A 20,858-nucleotide genomic window follows, 5' to 3' on the forward strand; every position below is an offset into this window, starting at 1 on the left:
TGTATTTAATTTTTCACAATTGTTGCTGAAACTAAGCAAAATTTTTGTGATTAGATAACATAATTAAATTGAATTTTGTTTCTAGATATCAGAGTTGAATACTTGAATAAATTAGAATTGTTATTGAACCTAAACAAATTTTAATTAGAATTGCTGTTAAATATGATGAATATTACTGAGTATTTGATTTTTTAAAATTGCTGAACCCGAGCATATTTTTGTGTTGCTGAATAACATTATTGGATTGAATTTTATAATTGGATAACATAGTTGAATACTTGAATAAATTGAATATAATTTTAATAATTTTATATATAAATTTTTTAATAATTTTATTTAATATTTAATTAAACCGATTAAACTCCAGTTAAATCTCGGTCGACCGATGAACTATTGAACCAGTAAACTTACCGGTTTATTGACCGGTCCGATTCTCGCAACCTTGGCTAATGATAGTTGTCAAAGCACACTTGTGTAGAGCTTACATAACATTACATAACATAGTTCTCATAAGAAATATACAAGAACCAAAGAAAAAAAAATTACGAGCTCCCAAACTTCCAATTTTTGAACCCGCTAATATTTCCTTCACCATAGATTGACCTTTAAACCACCGGGAATCAGGCTGGTAGATTCATCTTATCATTGCAGAAAAGCTGCTCAAAATTGCAGAAAGTCCATCCTGCATGTAGAATGGCATCATTTCTTTGATGACCGGAAACCACCAAACCCCATCATGGCCGCAACATCAGGATCAATTTCCGGTTCTTCCATTGCCTTCTCTTTCTGAATTCAAAATAAAACACTACCTAATTACTAACTTGTTGAATGAAAACTCTTTTTTTTACTCCTAAAAAGATGTTTACCATTATTACCGATCAAAATAAAAGAACATTAAGAGAAAAGAAGAAAAATCAGGGTTGATAGAAAAGAGGGGGAACAATGATACAAAATAAGCAACTACATACTCCTGACCTTTTCCTTCTTCTTTTCACGACGCAATCGTTTTCTTTCTTCCTCTTCTAGCTGCTGTTTTAGAACCCTTTCGTCAAGATCTACAAAAGGTACAGTTCAAAGGCAATGTTAAAGAAATGAGTCAATGACCATCATACATGGAAGATAAGTTACAGGTCTATAGTTCCAGGCAAAGATAAAGACAATAAGAATAATAGATAGATTTGACTTTGAAATTTGTATGATTCTGATTAATGCGGTAAAATCCAATGCATTACCTTGCTCGGTGAATGTGCCAAGATCTTTACGTTTCTTAAGAACCTCAAATCGTTCCTGAACCTGTTTCCCACCAAAAAATTTACTACTGCTCCCAAAGATACTAAAATATGTACTCTAACCAAATGACGGACAGAAAAGATTGTCTATCTTGAGAGGGTACCTGTTGGAGAGAGGCTCGTTCAACTCGCATAGACATGCCCAAAGCTCTTTGATCTAAGAGACAAACATAGTTATAAAATGAGCAAAGCGAAGGCTAACTGAAAACTGCATCAACTAATGGAAGGAATCATATATAAATGGCCACGTACGTTTCTTTCCATTAATATGATCCAAGTAGTTCGCTGAGTCCTTTACCACACACTCACAAACAGAGCAGTAATATCCAGCCTGATAAGAAAGTCATCATATCAAAATGAGTTACATACCGTACAAAGCACAAGATTGCCCATAGCAAATATTGAAACAAAGCTGAGAGTTTTCCTAATATTAATATCATGGTAAAAGTATACCTGCTGACTCAGTGGTGCAACCGGCGTAACAACCTGCAACATTGCATTTTATCAATAAAGTTTAGACGTTAGATAGATGCATATAAAAGTATAGTCGTTCAGAAATGCTAGAACAATCACATGGGTGTCCATAGTTGCTTACTTGAGTCTTGCCTAGGCGGGACTCGAGGTCCACTTCATAATCTCTATGTTTTAGGGGTTTCCTCTGCACTGGAGGACCTTTAGCTGCATCAATATGACAAAGGTGATGTTGACTTGATATAATATCACTTGAAAATTTCTCCAACTTAACAAAATAATTAACCCAAGAACATTGAAAATATTTTGAAGCTAATGCAAATAGAGGCATATGAAGAAAGTGGCACACCTTTAGATTTAGATCGACCCTCCTCCTCCTATTCAAATTTGACATAAAATACAACACAATATCATGAATTAGTAAAAACAAGCCAGAAATGATTGGAAATTCGGAAATAGAACACTAGCGTTTAAGTAAAAAGAAATTACCTGCCTCTCACGCTCCCGAGCTCGTTCCAAATACTCTTCTCGATCGAATTTTCTTCTGAAGGTGTTGTCAACCCCAGCCACCTGATCCAACACAAAAATTCAACACTAGATGTTGGTTTTGAAAGTGAAAGATGGCGATATTCGAAGGGGATAAAGTTCCGATAAAAACGACGTTAGAGTTACATTGTTGCTGATGTTAGACATGGATGCAATAATTCCAACAGCGTCTGAATCAGAAACTGAAACTACTGTCTGCTAATAAGGGCAGAAACAAAGGGAAGATGATAGATGGATGATTTGAACCAGCAAACCCTAGCAAAGCTTCGAAGATGAAACCTGACCTGGATACAAAAGGGAACAAACAGGCAGAATGTTTCTCCAATTAGGGTTGATGTTTATTTTTGTCTCATTCTATTTCAAAATTGAGTAACTTCTTTATATTTTGAATTAGGAATCTGGTTTGAGAATAATAATAATAATAATCAAGGTTCAAAAAACCAAACCGTCATCAAACCACTTTAGTTATTGATTCATTAATTTAATTGATTTAACCGTAATTCAATCGAAATAACTATTTTATAATAAAATATATAAATAAACACAATAAAATATAATTATAATTTAATTAATATACATCTTAAAATATCATTCAAATTAAAAATACTAAATCAACCAAAATATTATCAATTTATCCAAATATAAACTCACAAATCAAATAAAAAAATTATATAAAAATATGAGTTAATACTCAATTTGATCCCTAAACTTGCACGCAAGCCTCAATTTAGTCCATAAAATTTCAATTGCCTCTCTTTAGTCCCTAAACTTTACAAACGTGTCTCACATTAGCCCGTGGATAATTTCCGACACAATAATGTTAATGAAATACTGACATGGACAACCAAATACCATGCTAGAACTTGTAAAACGACATCGGATTACTTGTTTTGGGAGGAAAAGTTTCAATAAATACCACTTACGATATTTTTTGGACTATTTGAGAGCCAAAACAAAAATGATGTCGTTAACGTAGCATCCGGCTATCCACGTTAGTGTTTTGTTACGTTTGTAAGTCGAAAATATCCCACGGACTAACATGAATCACATTCGCATAGTTTACGAACTAAATAGAGGCGATTGAAACTTTAGGACTAAATTAAAACTCGCATGCAAATTGAGGGACCAAAATGAGTATTATCCCTAAAAATATCAATCAAAATATACTAGGAAGTCATGAATTGAACAAGGATAAGAACAATTATAAGTCAGAAACAATTAACAACTTATAACAAATTATAATAAAACAAGAACATGGGCATGAAGATGAACTGAAAATCTCAAAATCACAATAACAAGAACAACTAAAACACAGCACAACACAAGACCAATAGGAACGATTAAAACCAAGGTTGCGAGAACCGAACCGATCATTGAACCGGTCAAGCTACTGGTTCAATGGTTCAATGGTTCACCGGGATCAACCGTGGTTGAACCGGTTTAATTAAATATATAATTAAATTATTAAAAATTTAATATATAATTTCAAATATACAAATTTAATAATGTTTAAACTAATAACAAAGGTTGCAAAAACCGGAACGGTCAATGAACCAATAAGATAACTGGTTCACTGGTTTAATGGTTCGACCAGAGTTCAACCGGTTTAAATAAATTTTAAACACAATTATTAAAAATTAAATATATAATTTCAAATATTTAAATTCAATAATTTCTAACATAATAAAATTTAAAATTTCACCTTTTTAAACTAAACAAAACTCTAATCATAAAAAATCGTAATCATCATTGTTAGTTTCAAGATTTTCATCATAGATAGGATTTTCAAAGCACAGCCACAGAAAAAGTTCCATTCGTGCACTACATACTTGATGACATCTCATATATCATAATAATCTTGCTTTCTTACTTACCACTACTACATGATTTATATTTCTAGGACATGAACATCATAGATATTAGGCAATCACAATTCACAACAAAACGCAAACACAGGCTTGAAAACCAGAAGATTATATTGTTTAACCAATGATTTGAATGGACTTAACATCAGGTTTCTTAACTTCTGCCTTGGGAACAGTGACAGTAAGAACACCATTCTCCATGGATGTCTTCACCTGATTCATCTTGGCGTTCTCAGGGAGCCTGAACCTCCGCATGAACTTGCCACTCACTTACAACATCAGCCATATCCAAATCAGAAAAGCAGAAAACCAGCAACAGTATTATTCCAGATAGCAACATCATTTCAAAAAATCAACAACTCAACAACTCAGGATAATAAAAAGTTATCAAAATCAGTTATTCAATACTATTAACCCAGCAAATCAAAGATCACTAAAATAGTAAAATCAGCAACTCAATCAGCATTATTAACAAAAGTACAAAAACAAGTGAAAATAATTCAAGCAGCATTATTTACCGGAGGAAGGGTCGTTGAGACCGTCGAGCTCAACCGCGACACAGATAGACGACGGCGAGGGGAAGAGAAACGATGACAGGCGACGAGTATACCTTCACCTTCCACAGCCGATGATTCTTGATGCCACCACGGTCAGTTCCACCCGGCGGCGACAGCACCCTCCACCCGTTCGGCGATGAGACCTAGCGACGCGAGGAGATGGGATCTAGGAGAAGAGGATCAGCGACGACGAGGCTGGGCGCTGGCTGAGGAGACGAGTTCGTCGGCGACGACGGCGTTGGGCACTGGGCGGTGGCTCCTGGCCTCCCGCTGCTGTTGGCTGGGAGAGAGAAAAGAAAAGGGGGCTAGGGTTCTGTGAAGTGGAGAGAGAGGGGGGGGCTGGGTTCCGTGGAATTGTGCGTGAGCGTGAGTGAAAAAGAGAGATAATGGGGGAGGGTTTATATATTTTTTATTTTTTTTAAATTGAAAACTGGGAAAAAAATCGTTTGGTTCAAACAGTCATCGGTTAACCGTCAATTCGACCGATTTTTTATCGGTTTTTTGTTAGGCGGTTTTGCACTTCAACTTAATTGCTAGATGATCGGTTCTCAATTAACCCGGTTGAACCAATAAATCCGGTTCGATTTTTAAAACAATGCTAATAACCCTAAGAGAAAGAAGGGCAAATAAAAAGTAGCACCACAAACCAACTTCTAAAAACTAGAATTCATGCAGCATGGGTTCAAAGACCTGACAAAGTAGTTCATTGAAACTTCTATGTACATAGACAAATTGTCTAAAATAAATTAATTTTTTAATTACTACTTTTTTTAAATTGATAGTTATTTTGAAACCGAATTGAACCAAAACAAATTAATTAATTTGCAATAGTGAGATCATTCATCTCTCTTGTGATTGCAGGAATGCAACTTGAACTCTTCTCATTTCTTTGGTCCATTTTGTTCTTCTTCAACATAGCTTTCATGGCTTCAGTTTGGAACAAACCAGTAAAAGCAATAGCATACTTGATGAACCTAACACAAGCATTCATATAATAGAAAACAACAAAAGCAATACCATACTTCCAATCAAGTATTTAACAAAAGCCTTCCAATCAAATATTCAACAACACAAACCAGAATCCAAAAATAAAAAACTCAGCATCAAAAACCAAGAAATCCAAAAACAGAAAAACTAAGAAAAAAATCCAAACTCAGTATCTAAACTAAATTCAGAATCATATAAGCAACAACCCAACTCAGAACAGAATCCCAACTCAAAATAGTACACAAACTCAACTCAGAAGTCATAATCTTAGAAATTGAAACTAAAGAAGCAGTGGGTTACCGGAGACAGGGCGAGGCAAAAACGGCGGTGACAGAGTGAGCTCGGAAGAGGATCACTTTGCGACGACGAGGCCCCGAACAAAGATTCTCGGCGAGGTTTCCGGTAGAGACCGAGCAACCGTTTGCGATGGCGACACCAAGAGCTCCGAGACCTTCGCGCGATGTAGAGGAGAAGAGGGTCTAATGGACCTTCGAGAGACGAAGACGGCACGGCACCCTCTGTCACACCCGGCGGCGATGCCACCCTCTACCCGACGAAGACAGAGACGATGAGTTCCAGGCGGTGGTGATGAAACGCGTTTTAGAATTGAGGATTTGGTTAGGTTTGTAAGAGAAAAAGGGGGTTGTTCACGTTTTGTTGTAATGTTGCCTTTTTTATTAAATGAAAACACACGGTTTTGAGGGGAGGGGGAGTGAACCGGACCTTCAAAATACTGGACCGGTTCATCCAGTTCAATGATTAACTGTCAGTTTGATCGGTTTTTTACCGATTTATGGCAATCGTACCGGCCTGATGACCGATTTTTTATTAACTCGATTGAACCATTCGGTCCGGTTCAGTTTTCAAAACATTGATTAAAACTCATGAACAAAATGAAAAGTATAGGTAACCAACAACATTAGTGAACAATTGATATATTAGATGTTTATTTTAGTAAGTGTGCATATGGCTTTCTAATATTAAGATTTAGGTGGATAATTTAAAAGTGTGATGTGTTTTTATTTTATTGATATGTTGTTTAAGAAAGTCGTTGGTTACCTAGTATAATATAGGAAAGTTTTCAGATGCTCCAGTCCACTTTTTTGGATCTTTGGTGATCCAGGGTGCAGTACCCTTGAGATATATCATTAAAAATGTTGAGGGTGTAGATTTATTGGGATTATTATGGTGTAGAATGATAGAAAAAGGGTGCAAGGTGTTCCCAAAACCTATTGAAAAGGTGACCAGCAAAACCCACAGGAATTTATTGAGATTGGGGGCAGCTGTGGTGTGTTGTTAAATTATGGAGTTGAGCCGCAGCTATTAAGCCAGCGCGGTAGTGGAGAGTGGTAGCATGGAGTTGGTTTTTTTGTGGAGTAAAAGGCATGGGCCTGGTTGTTGATGTTGGATCGGGTCAGGTATAAAAACCATGTCCCACCCCCATTTGATGACCTAAATATCATTAGTCGTAACCTAGCGCAGCCATGGCAGAAGAAACTAGAAACCCTGCTCTCTAAACGCGATACCCAACCCCACGCAGTCATCCCAGTCCCTCGCAAACCGTCCAAGTCGCGCGGAAGCAGCACCTCACAGCCACTCCCAATCCCAGGAACCGACGCCCCCTAATCCCATGGGAGTCCCGTTGAAGAACCGCGTCCAAGCAGCGCCGAAGAGCGAAGAAGAAGCGTGGACCATCCCCTCCCAACAGTGGCATACCGGCGAACCGAACCCGTTCGACTCCAGATATGGAGGCTCCAAGTTAGGTATTAATTTGAACGATTTCTTTTGTTTGGTGTGTAATGCAGTGTAGTTTTCTTTGAATTTGCTGGTAATTGTTATTGATATCATGGTTTTTGAATTTTTGCATTTCTCTGAATTTGTCATTTTATTTTGTTTCAAATAGCCGATTGATTGCCATTAACAGTGTTTGTAATTGAAACTTAATACCTGGCAGATCTAGTAGTTCCAGCTGCATGCATGATACGGATAGAAATGGGTTGCCGTTGTTGTTTGCTACGTAAGTTGTGGGGCCCATCTTCTCCCATTCAGGTGTGTGATCTTTATCTTTGTTGATGTCAAACTTGCTCTAAATTTGGTTAATCTGAAATCTGTTTGATAGAGGCTGAGAGAGATGCCTTCCGACGGATTTGGAAGTCGGTTGTATTAGGTGGATGAAATCCCGAGTGTTTATGTCAGCGATTACCGATCGAGTGTGCAGTGTGGTGGGACAAGTGTAGGAAGCACACCCAGACCTTGGAAAAACTGTAAGTATAACCACCTGTAGTCGGAGATCCTGAAGTTCTAATTTTCGTTATGAATGAGCTTATTCATTTTTTGAATTTATTTTATATAAATTTTTGGTTATAGAATACTGCCGTAATGTATGGGATGAGAGATCTGGATGCAAAACCAATATTGTTCTGCCATAGGCCATTCAGTTCGTGTGTATCAATTGGCGAGGTGAGTGACGTTGAAGTTTGTCCTTGTGTCATTTATATTTTTGAATCAGTTGATGATTGCCTTACAATTATTAAATAATTAATTAAAAAGGGGATTAGTGCTGCTAAATAAATTCACAAATAGTTGTTTGGTGCCCGAAAATGGTGAATAAGTTGATGATTTGGTTTGTTTCATGTTGCATCAGAAGTTGCTGGCTTTTTGGTTATGTTTTATTATGCCAGTTAGAGATCAAAGAATTATTGTAATGTAATTTGAAAACTTGAATATTGTTGGACCTACCAGCTGGGGATGGAATAGAAGTAAAATGGAGGTAGAGAGAAGATTTTAGCGTTTGTTTGAATGAAGGTCGTTACGGAGTTGTATACTTATCGGAGTTAAAGCAAGATTATTTCGTTGTTTTTGAGAATAACGGGGAATTTAAATTCAAATTCCTGGTGATTCATTTGAGTGACTCCGATATTGATTATTCAAGTTTGATAAGTTTCCATGAAGATGACCGCTGTATGGGAAATAGTTTTCCGATTCATATGATGGTGATCACTATGGAAACCTCTGAAACTTGAGTAATCAATTTCGGAGGCAGCCAAACGAATCGCCGCGGATTTAAATTTGGATTCTCCTTTGTACTTAAATGCCACGAGAAACTCTTGCTTTAGTTCCGATCACTCTACAACTCTGTCTCAGCGTTCTTTCAGTCAAACACAATCATTTTTTTTCTTGCTCCATTTTACTTCTATTTTATCCCGGTTGGTAGCTCTAACAATATTTGTTTCCGCAGGCTACTCGAAAATTTCTGTTTTAATAAATTCGATGGTACCTCGTGATGTTGCCAACATGGTCTATAATGATTGTTGTTAGCACGAAAATCCAATAGGGATGCAGGAAATTGAAACTGATATGATTTATAATCTCTTTTGCCGTCGAAAATTTACGCAATAGAAATAATATATACAGTGAAATTTTTTTTGATGTGCATGTATTTCTCGCTGACTTCCCGAGGACGAGGCCCACAACGGGGGATTAGAAAATGTTGCGTGCGCGCATTGGAAAATACGGGGAAGAATGCAAAGTTTATGCCGACATGTACCGTCGTCTTTGGCTATAAATCCTGTTTTCGTCAGGAGGGAGGGCAACAGCGAAGCAATTTCAAGTGACCAAATTTCAGAAACGGGATTTACATTCTGCGCAACATGAAAAGGTGATTTTGTTGGAGAGGTACATATATGTTGTTGCCATGTTGTTTCAGTTTTTGTACCTTATAAATTTCATTCACGTGACATGCCGAACAGGTGACTGTGTTTGTTGACCTCGCTGGGGCCATGAGGCTGTATATATTCATCCTTTTTTCTCTGTTGGAAATAAACTTACTGAATTTAACTTTACTGTAGATTTCTTTAGATTGTGTATCTTCTTGTGGCCCATTTTTTTGTTCAGTTTTGCTAGTTTTATTGCAGTGAAAGCTTTATTAGCATCAGACTAATGTTGCATCTTCCTGCATTGCTTTGCCTTGGTTCTTCAGTTTTAGTGACAAGCATAGGTTCGGTTGCTTCTGTTCTTTTACATTGTTTGAAGGTTCAAGTCTGGTTCTTTCTGTTTTGCTATGTAAAACAAACCACGGGTTTTGTGTTTTGTTTAGTGGAAGGCAAAGACACGGTTTGCTGTGTTGGCTGGAACCCATGTTTGTCTTCTATGCTTATCCGGTTCAGGTATGCTTCTGTTTTGTTCTTGTTTTTTTTGTTGTTTTTCCCATCGTTATGCCAATGTTTCTTCTTCCCTTTTTTTGAAAATTTATATATTTTTATGAATCGTTTAAAGAACCTCCTTTGACTTTCTATTGTCCCTTTCAAAACTATTCTTCTTATTTATTGAAGAAAATACAGAAGCCGATGAACCACTTTAGCTGTTTTGGACTTAGTTTTCGCCAACTTTATGTTCTGTATTGTTGTTCTCGGTTGATATTTTTTTAGATTTCCAAACATGCCTTAAATTTTCAACACTTTTAACTCAAATGTGTCACTTTGATGACAGGGGGTTGGTGAAAGATCTTCTCCAATTCATTACAGAATGGTGAAACCATAAAAGAAATGTCTGTTTCCTATTCATGTTACAACCGGGTTGTACGGAATTTATTTGTATTTAGACTTCGCTTCAATGAAGAAACACAGTCTCAATCGGATCCATGACTGTCAATAATCTAACCATCATGGAGGTGTTTTAACTTGGAAAATTCATGTCATGCCATTCCTTTTCCTCACGTCCATTACATCAACTCTCGTTTTCTACTTCCCAGTCGGGCTAAAAGATGAATTACACCTCTACTTTGTGCTATACATTTTCACGCAGCTTTTAGCAAGTGAAGCAGTTGTGTTTGTGATGGAAGTTTTTTATCTTTTTCCTGTCTTCATGTTTTTATGCAGCAATCTCTGCGTATTAGTTGTAGGTGTCATAGAGTGGGTAAAGAATGTAGTCGTTTTTTTCCCTTACTTGCATCGTTGCATTGTACTACGAAATAATCTTTTATGCAGTTTGCATTTCCTATAGCAGTTTTCAGTTTATAAAGATTTTTTGTAGCTGTGTGTGATTCGTCAAGTTATTATCATTAATTAAATGCGTGTCATTCTCAATCCCCAATTGCACCAGATCGTATGATTCTTGTGGTTTTTTGTCGTTACTTACATTGGGTAAGTTATTTTGTTTTCAGTATAACAAATTTGTCTTTTTAACAAAACGCGTATGACGTAATCGCTTTTCATAATTAGAAGCAATCTTTCATTGTTCAATAACGACGTTTTGTCTTTTTATATTGTAAAAAATAGAAGTTTTATCAAAACGTCAGTAACGTTACGTTCTATCATACTAGGAATGTAAAAAATCAGAATGAACAAAAAATCATCGCTTTTCAATTTAAATTTGTCGATTTCTATAAATCTTAGGCTGCATATACCAGCACATGTTCAGATGTCCTGAACAGGAGGGTAAATGGATTAAGGGCTTAAGTTGCTAAAATCACGTATGAAAAACTAGACTTCGCTGAGTTAATAACAGTTCACCTCGAATAATAAGCTGATGTTATGCGTGAAGTGAGCATTAGACTAATTAATACAATAGAATATACGTTAAAAAGTAAACAAGGCAAGACAGTGGAAAGTAAGACTGCTACAAACCAGGTAACACATGCTTGTAGGTGCTGTTATAAGTAAGGTTAAGAGGAGCCTACCACCTAACCAGAGTTAAGAATAGGACGAGGATGGTTACAAAGATAAACAGGATAAAGTGGTATGGATTTTGTTGGCGGCGGCTCTGGTTGGATCGGTTGCTTTGACGGACAGTTGAGTGGTTGTCCCCTCCTTCAATTTGACGTTGCTCCTGTATACCTTGGTCGAAAGGGAGTAGTTGGTCAGGGATCTGTGATGGGTTGTGTCAAATGGATGTTGCATGCATTGGATGCACTAGAGAACCATTGTTGGTGAGCTGAGTCTGTAATTGTTTGGCAGATACGAATTGTTTGAATGCCAAACGAGCTTCATCGAGGGTTTCGTAAGACTTATGGAGGTTGCCGCTAAATTCGTTAACTTGCCTATGACAGGCCGGCCAGGAACTATAGATACCAGGGACCCTCCCTAGGAAAACAACATAGTATTTCTTCTTGGCACGGACCATGTTGAGATTCCAAGTGAGAGTATAGATGGGAGGTTTAAGAGGTTGAGTATGTTTAAGATGGGAGGTTGGTTTTGGGGGTTTTTATAGGCAACGAGGAATGTGCCTGTGATTTGAACGGGAAATTAAAATTTTGCAACTGTAATATTTCCAACGGTAGGATAGTTAGCAAATGTGGGGCTCATATGTGTCGTTCTGATAGGAGCATAAAGTAGCGTAATTTTGGTTCGATGATGGGCAGGGTTTCGGTTGAAATAAAATGTTATGAAATAATCTATAAACTTCGAAACTTAATTATCAAAACTAAATATAAAACAAGTGGGAAATTCAATTGTAGCAACTCATTTATTTAATGTTTAATATGCAGGTTGTAATTAAATTGTATTAACTCATGGGAGATTGACGAAGGCTTGCAGATCGTAGTCTGCGCGACACTGGATGCAGGGGATATGAGCGGCCCTGCCGAAAGCATGGACGGAGTTTCGCTCTGCCGCACGTCTGCGATAATCATACAGAAGAGGCATGTGGCCCCTGGGGGAGCACCTAGGTGCGGCACAGACAGTGTGTTGTTCTTCTATACGGGGCATTTGGACCTCACTTGGCCACGATATTGTCAGAATTGAAAAGCACCTCGCGTTACTGCCAGCGACTAAACCAGCCGCATCAAGCTCCCGATACAGTTCCAGCCCTTTTTGTTTTTCTACGTTGTCGTCCGTGCGAAGCATCAACATCATGCTCAGTGCGTATTTGGCTGCTGCATGGCCTGTACTTGTTGCACTGTTCAGCATCTGGATGCCAATGTTTTCGTTGCGTCTGATGAAGAGTTCCCGCAGTGCCTCCCGAAACAGAAGCTCTGGGTTGCCAGCTGCCATGCAGCGATCAAAGAATCTCTTTGCCTCCGGTTTGAGGCACCACCACCAGGGCGTAGCATGCGGGGGTGGTATGGAAACACTCCGGTGAACGATATCGGCCTCTCCCGCATCGTGTGCAGCCTTACAGGTCATTCTGAGACTGCACAGGGATCGGATGGAGTCTGTCGCAACTTTAATGGTTATTGCTTCCCAGATGTCGTTCGGAATGAAAGCGATATTTGAACAACAGTGGATTGTCATTTTCAGTTTGTTCCTGTTGGTTCCTCTTTCGATGTGGATGGGGATAGGTCGTTAGAGTATCGTCTTTGGAGTGTGGCATAGGAGTGTAGATAGGCTCCATATTTATAAGTCCACCTATCCTGTTGGAAACCTGAACTTGAGTGTAGCAGATACGTTGTGAGTATCGCATTCGTAATATTAAACGTTAGAGTAAGCGTAAGTGTATTTTGGTGAAAACTGAAAACTGTATGGGGAATGGTATTAATTATTGGAAAAGAATAGATGAACCAGAAAATTTTTTAACAATGTTCCCCTAGCACTATCCTAATTAAATTTACTCTATTAATGTTATTATAATACATTGTTCAGCCGTTCTTAAACAAAATTTGTAAATATGGGTTTATTTTTGTTAAGCTGTTGTTGTATACATTATTCCACGTGCAGCTAGTAGAATGTTAAAGTTTCGGGCAGATACTTAGCCGTTTAATATATGAATAGTTAATCGTTAATTATTTATGTAATCTGCAGAGTTTACGGTAGTTTAATATCACGTATTTGAACTTCGTGTTTTTGAAATTTGTTTTGTGTATCACATAGAGAGGAGATGATGCGACGCGTTTAATGAGAGATAAAAAAGCGTTCAACATTTGGTGGAGGGTGGGAAAAACGGTTAGGTGAGATTAATGCATTTATTATCGAATTTAAAGCCCTGGGGAAGCGGTGTGAGTGTCGAATGAGATAAGTGTGTATACATAATTGGATTGGAGAATGTGATGGGGCATGTCATATATAAATATAAATAAGTTTGATGTTTGAGATTACTTCGTTGTTGAGGAATTTGTTAATAAGATCGAAGGTTGTTATACATCCTTCAGTGAGTGAGTCGCTGTTCATTGGGTTGGAACAATGTGGAGCCCCAGCGTTGGTGATGCAAGTGGTTCTTCCGGAGGACCTGGCCCTAGCGACCCTCTCCGCGACGACGGTAGGCGGTTTCACATTATCTTCTTTCCCGGTTTTCCTTTATGTCTGCTCATTGTTATTGTTTTTTGTCATTTCGAAGTCTAGAAGTTGTCCCCACCGTGAGTCCTAACCAGTTTGTGATCATGGAGGACCTTGAGCAGACGCTGCGGAGGGCATGCGACGCCCTTAAGACAGAGCCTCCAGTGTTTAAGCCCCGCGATTGCGTATCCATCCAGGGCGTCCGCTACTATGGGTTTGTGGTTCATGTGGTGGGCCCACCGGACGGAGTCAACTTTGTGGCCTACGGCAGGTTCTCCCGCGATCAAGCATGGCCAGGCAAGATGCCGCTTTCTCATCCCTGCAAGCGGTTGTTGGAGAGTCTGGGAAGGAGATCCTCGACTACAATTACTACGTGGCTCAGAGTTGCAGGGAACGTGTTGTGGAGTTGGAGCGGATATGTAGTATGTCCGTCGACTCCCGTGTCGCTGAACTGGAGGCTGAGAACGCTCGCTTAAGGGAGCGCTTGGCTTCTTGGGAGACCTTGCACGGCCGTGGATAACGTTGGTTTGGTGTTGGGCATACCCTTAATTGTTTCTGGGGATTCAGGTTTGTTGGTTACAGTTCGTGGTTGACGGTTTTAGGGTTTGTGGTCAAGGGTTTCTTATCCATGTTTTTGGTTCGTGACTCTAACATTTATCTCGTTATTACAATGTTATGTAATACTTACAATCTATATGATATATTATTTTGAGTCCATATATAGTCTTGAAGCTAGGCGTTATTTTGTTATAGCTTACAGTGCATTGCTTTCAAATGAAGTTAAATTTAAAGTCATTCCAGTCATGGTTGAAAGTTTTTTTAAGAACGAAGTATACCAATTAATACGGAGTAAATTGAAGAGCATACAACTTATTATCATAAATGTGAAAGCCGAGACGGTAGAAAGTGTTTAGTTGAAGTTTGTGAAAACGGTTTATGGACAATTATTGTATTTATTATGCAATTGCAATAACTCCCTCGTGAACTGGTATCATTAGGCAGTTCCAATTGGAATGGAGACGGTTAGGACGTGGTCTGCGGTTTGCTGTTTGGTGTTTGGTGTTTATGTTGTCAACATATCCCTAGTTTTGTTATTAGTAATTTTCTAAATTAAGTACTAGGGTCGCTAATAACAATAAAAATTTTTTAAACACGTTGTCTACCTCACAATTTTGTAAACAGCTGCTGCACAAATATTTTCAAAGTTCAGATATTTTCCGCGTTTGATTTTTAATAATGTGAAATGTGTTACCAACATGAAAATGATTAGGTTTGTTAAATTTATTGTTATTTGATTTAAAATTTGTTTCAAGCGATGGATAGTAACGATGGTTGAAATTTTTTATCGATGAAACAAATAAAGTTAGAAATAGTATTGTTATTGCAGTGAGAAAACAATATAACTATGATGCGAAATGGGTAAAGAACAATGGAAATAAATAATTAAAAATAACACGCAAACATTACGTAACGAACCTTAAATATTAAATATCGAAATTGGGTTGCATATTTTGATTTTTAAAATTTAAACTGTTACGATTTATGTAGATTACCTCAAATTTCAAAAATAACAACCTAAGAATAAAACCTAAAATTTAAAAATACCAACCTAAATAAAAAATGTCTATAATTTAAAACAATAAGTTGTAAATAACTTAAAATTTAAAAAAGTTACAACGTAAGCCACTAACGCAAATCAATTTTAAGATTTTGTTGTCTATAAGCTTGCTAATAAAAAATCGATGGAATAAAAAAAATGTAAACGAATCCGTGATTATCGAGATTGTAGAAACTGAAAGAGTTAACTATATATTATAGGGTACTTAACGATCCAAAAAATACATGCATATCGCTACGTTTGCTTAAATCTATAGTAGTTATAATGTGAATTTAGTTTCGTATAAAACTATAATTTATTTCTCCCGTGTTTAAATAAATGGTGATTTATAACATAATAAGAGTAAAAAGAAATTCTAATTTATAAATAGTGCAAATTACCAACATAATGTCTTCATTTATTAGTAATTTTTTTATTTAATTCAATAACATTACAAATTTTTAAACCTAATAACCTAATAAAGCGTAATTTCAAATTAAAATTTTTCATATATCCAAAAATAAATATTTTCCATTTAAAATATTTTGTTTTAATAAATTTGAGTGGCAACTGGCAACACCTTAATTACTTCTTCTGTCCCATGAGGCAGGAAACCAATTGGCTTCTAGCAGAAGACTTCATCAAAAGCCGATGGCACATTCTTCTAGGTACTGCAATTCTCAATACATTACTTCCCTAATGAATTAGATAAGATCTCGACCTGATATCCGCCTGATTCATACGCTATCGACTCTGAACAGGTTCTTCTAACTCAGAATATCCCCTTCATCCACTGTGTTGGTGCCCTGACGAAGAAATGGCCGAAGCTCACACCAAAGGTGACGCCCTTAGGGTTATCAAAGCGGCAGGAGAGATGTCGCGGCCGATGGTAGGTTGTCGACTCCGCTTCTTATTTTTGCGATTTTTTGTTACTCTAATCGCGGGATTTTGTTTTATCTCTTACTCGCACTCCTCATGTTCCCTTTTATGCAGCGTCTGCCTATACCGAATGGGCTCCTCCCCAAAGGTAGCAACCATCTGTACATTACGGTCGCCGATGGATCAAACCATTCTTACAAGATTGCATGCACCCCCAATGGGTGGAAAGAGATCACTCTCGGCAGGGGATGGCAGAGGTTCTATCATGAATACAAGCTACAACCATATAACATTCTGCTGTTCAAGCACAAGGGCAGAGACGACTTCAGCGTTCGCATATTTCAGTCACCGGGTGTGGAAAGGACGTATGATACGTCCGGTGATGACTCCGGCGACGAAACACCCCCCAGGCGCCCAGGAAACGCACAACCCCTACTCAAGCGCCCCGGCGTCGAATGGGATGTATCAATGTCCCCAGGAGCTGGGCTGCAGCTGAGGTGGAGCAGACATTTCAGTCCGAGCACCCCTTTTTCATCATGCACATCACAAAAAGGCTCTTGGGCATCCACTTCCTGGTAATGGCTTTGTCTCTACACTCTATATACACCTATTTCTTTGTTTAAGTTTGGGAACCACATTATCTGTTTTATTCCCCTTAATTACATATGATTCTCCATTATGGTTTGGCCAGCCAAATGTCCCGCACTTTGGAGACGACGTCAACGATGATGCCATTGTAAATCTGAGAGCGGGGGAGATCTCCGTCCAGGCAGTCTACGGAAGATACGTGGGCAAAAGAAGGCGCAATTGTGGCAGCATTAGTCAAGGGTGGGGGGTTTTCTTGAGGAAGTGCAACATAACTGTCCCCAAGCTGGCTGTCTTCGAGATCTCCCGTGCCCAACCTGAGGTGGAGCTGTTGGTCCAATTTGTTGATTTTGAATGAATCAACATGGGTTAAAGAGGATGTTGACTTTGTTATTTTGGATTGTCCTGTTTCATTTGTCAAAAACTTTTTCTCTTGGGTTGTGAAATGTGATGTATTGCAACAGCTACGCTTAACTCCTTTTGTTCCTTATAAAATGTTCTGTCCTTTAACTAAGTAGTTTTGACATAATCTGTGTGCCTTAGATTAATGTACCATATCAATTTCTCCAGCGCGATGCAATCATCTCTTTAGTTATTGTATTTGACGTTACTCTCCATTTTCATGGACTGTGTGCACTTTTGTGGGGAAGAGCCAATTCTTCTGTTATGTTATCTTTTTGGCATTGAAACCTTTGTTAGCATTGGACAAGGGTTGCATATTTCTGAACTGTTTTGTCTTCGTGCTTCACTATTACTGTTTAACATGGGTAAAAGAGGAAGCTTTTCATCTTTCTCATCGGTTTTTGTTCTTTTACATTCGTGGAGGGTGCAGGTTCGGTTAATTGTTGTAATGGCGTCACCATTATTTGGTCCGGATTACAAGGCATGTGTTTTCTGATTAGTTTACTTGCATGCAAACAAATGGGTTCCTCGGTTGGAAGTAACCCATGTTTCTCTTAATATCTACTGTTTATCGTTTTGCTGATTTCACTTTATTATGCACAAATTCATCTCTGCTTAGTTGTTGTAGGTGTCAAACGTTGGGTTCAACACTACAATGTTTATTTGGCACACTTGCATAGTTGCATCTCGTCTTATCAGTTCATAGAGCATTAAGCAACAGCAAATTCATGTTCTTTTTTTGCAACACAAGAGTTCAATGAACGATCTTTTAATCAGAAAATTTTTCGGGAGAAACTAATACACCAGTAATTACCGTTGCACACCATGATCGTTTCACAATCTAAGCACGGGAATTCATTATCAGATTAACCATAACATTAGGTGTTTCTCAATGCCATGCTTCAACAGGACATAGAAGATACACCATGATATACAAAATATCTCAAACAAAATAGTCTTGACAACCCTACCTAAAGCTCCTCTTAGAGACACGGAAATAACAAAGTTTTAGGTAACCAAGGGATTAGCAGGAATAAAGCAACCTTTATCTCTGGGTTATTGCCATGATTTTAACTTCAATCTATGGGGTGATACAATCAAGGCTATTGTCGCAAATAGATTCAAGCATGTGTATCTTAGACTCCAGCCTCATGATCTCTTCCCGAAGATCCGCGTTTTCCCTCTGCAGAGACTTAGCACGAAGATAGTTGAAGTCTCTGACGTCATTACCCGTGTATGCTAAAAGAACCCACAACATGCTGAACGCAGCGTCCTCCCTCGCGTCATCCTCCAGTACCGTGTAACGACCCTTTGCCCGTAGGTTTGGGCCAAACGGGTTTCCAGGGATTATAACATTGAATGCATAAATTGGTCCCAGATCCCGGTGGAATTTTTCCTCACGAAAGAAACACGGGCTGGGTATTTTAGTGTCGTAGCAATACATTGATAGCCACAGCTCCATGCTGTTGCTAAGGGCGAAGTTATGCGACGCACACTCATCCGCTGGGATCATTGGTGCTCCTGTAAATGAAAAAAAAATAGCCTGAATATGGAATTGTGTGTCTCTCAAAAAATGTATGCGTTGGTTGTTAATAAGCTAATTGTGAATATAGTGACATTCATGGAAAGGTCATTCTGAACTTTACCACCAACAACACAGGCAACGCGTCCTTCGAATGTTGGTGGGGTTCGGGGCGTCCGCATCGGTGATTCGACTGTGCCCGTCTCGGACATCATTTCCGCAGTTGCCTCCTTGTCTGCCTGCAGCGTTTCCATCCTTGCTTCGTAGGCGTGAAGTGCCAGGACGTAACTATTGAACCCGGTGTACTCCGGTTCGGGGTGGCTGAGAATCTGCTTGTTGACTTCTTCAAAGGAGATGTATACTCCCGTGTTGTGACCCTTCGTGACAACGAAAAACGTGAATTGCTTCATGGTCTCCTCCATTGGGTTAGGACAAGCTAAGGGTGGCTGATTTAGTTTTTGGGTTTTTACGGTGGGAGGATTTGTGTTCAAATTTTGATTGGTTTTGCATCCGCCCCCGTCATCAGAAATAATGTCTTTGTAGGGTTAAGCAGTCTTCCTGGGGAAGCTTTGAAATTGATATTTTGGGTAACAACACCCTCAAAAGCATGAAATCAGGGCCTCCTCTCTTCAATCGCGTCACATCAAAATCTTTATCTGATTGATGTGTCACTGGTAATTCGACAGACGTACCCTTCCCGGATCATCTAACTTTTGGGCAAGTTGATACAAGAGTATGTGCTGACGTGTAATGAATTTTAATGCCTACTGCTCCTGCTCCCCTAAAAGTACCGGGTTGAGTTCAGGCCTTGGCCACTAGGTTGGTAAAGGCTATCAGAGTTAATTTTCCTGAATGGGAGCTACGGTACGTGAGTGCAGACGATGTTTGCTTGCAAATCCATGCTTTTTGATGGGCCACAGACTCGTGCTAGGAGGAGGGATTTCGGTTCAAATCCGGTTAATGTATTGAAGACAGGAGCCACTTCATCACGGGAAATATAAGGATGTGACACGATTAAAAAAAATTCCAGATTTATATACATTTATAGAAATAAATTATACAGAATTTCAAATGATTTTGTGACAACAAATTGCATATTGATATTTACTATTAGCAAAATGTAATGTATTCTTTAAATTGCAGTCTTTATTCAGGCTTGAAATAGTAAATATGTATTTCAGATAAAATTTACTTAAAAGACATCCGTAACTTGTAACTTGTAGGTAACGATGTTGGTAATTTATATTAATTCCCATTTCAAATACTAGATATTACTTTCTGTTTTCTGTTTGTCCTTCTTTTAATATTTTAAACGTTATATCTACACTCAACAGAGATGACCACGAAAAGAAAAATTAATGGTTAGCAACGATTTTTTTTAAAGTAATATTTTTTATTTTTAGATTGGTTCTTTGAATATTAATGGGTTTAATTTTATTAAAATGTTTCGCCGAAAAAGACATTTTTTTTCCAACTGTAACACATCTAAAGAAATGAAGCCGGAATTTAAATTTAAACCTAAAATAATCAGGATTTATAATTTGTATTCGAATAAAAACACATGTTAAATTTTTTTATTTATTTTATTATCTATTTCTTTATTGCAGTGAATCATGAAGCCAAATTCGATAGATTTCATTCAATTAATGTATATCGAACATATTAGTTTTATAACGTATATGTTTGACGGACTTTACATGTGTGTGTTAATATTTAAAACCCTTCAAATTTATTATTTGATTGTAAATTTTTTAGTTCCTTAATTTGACCTTCTTTTATTTTTTCCAAATGTGCTTTTCAAATGACAATCCGTTATTAATTAAAAATGCTAAAACTTAAATAGTTTTTTAAACCCTTGATTTTAAAGTTTTTGTCTGCGAATTTTAGTTTTATTTAGTCTAATTTTGGATGTATATATAAATTTAAAACGACATGTAGATCTACTTGGATA

At 37.9% G+C, this 20,858-nt stretch overlaps 1 protein-coding gene across 2 annotated transcripts; it reads right to left on the reverse strand.

Annotated features, from left to right (window-relative positions):
* Positions 1-393: 393 nt before the first annotated feature.
* On the reverse strand, positions 394-5,111 carry LOC112746702 (uncharacterized). Of its 2 annotated transcripts, none has more exons than XM_072218394.1 (11): positions 4,690-5,111; positions 2,433-4,440; positions 2,250-2,330; positions 2,110-2,137; positions 1,885-1,967; positions 1,743-1,775; positions 1,542-1,620; positions 1,394-1,446; positions 1,233-1,293; positions 976-1,055; positions 394-786 (listed from the first exon to the last, which is right to left on the reverse strand). In XM_072218394.1, the coding sequence occupies exons 2-11, from the start codon at positions 2,451-2,453 to the stop codon at positions 700-702; spliced, it is 606 nt and encodes a 201-aa protein (XP_072074495.1). In that variant the 5' UTR covers positions 2,454-4,440; positions 4,690-5,111; the 3' UTR covers positions 394-699. The 2 variants fall into 2 exon arrangements, with proteins under 2 accessions (XP_072074495.1, XP_025650749.1); XM_025794964.3 differs by having other exon boundaries at positions 2,433-2,590; positions 4,690-5,102.
* Between the last annotated feature and the right edge of the window lie 15,747 nt (positions 5,112-20,858).

Source organism: Arachis hypogaea, chromosome 2 (genome assembly GCF_003086295.3).
Source record: "Arachis hypogaea cultivar Tifrunner chromosome 2, arahy.Tifrunner.gnm2.J5K5, whole genome shotgun sequence".
NCBI lineage: Eukaryota > Viridiplantae > Streptophyta > Magnoliopsida > Fabales > Fabaceae > Arachis > Arachis hypogaea.

Excerpts from the sequence above, each read along its gene's own strand:
- LOC112746702 (XM_072218394.1), bottom strand. The coding sequence starts at position 2,453 with ATGTCTAACATCAGCAACAAT. Across the intron at positions 1,776-1,884 it reads CCCGCCTAGGCAAGACTCAA|GTTGTTACGCCGGTTGCACC; the intron begins GTAAGCAACTAT and ends GCAATGTTGCAG. Across the intron at positions 1,447-1,541 it reads TCATATTAATGGAAAGAAAC|ATCAAAGAGCTTTGGGCATG; the intron begins GTACGTGGCCAT and ends TTTGTCTCTTAG.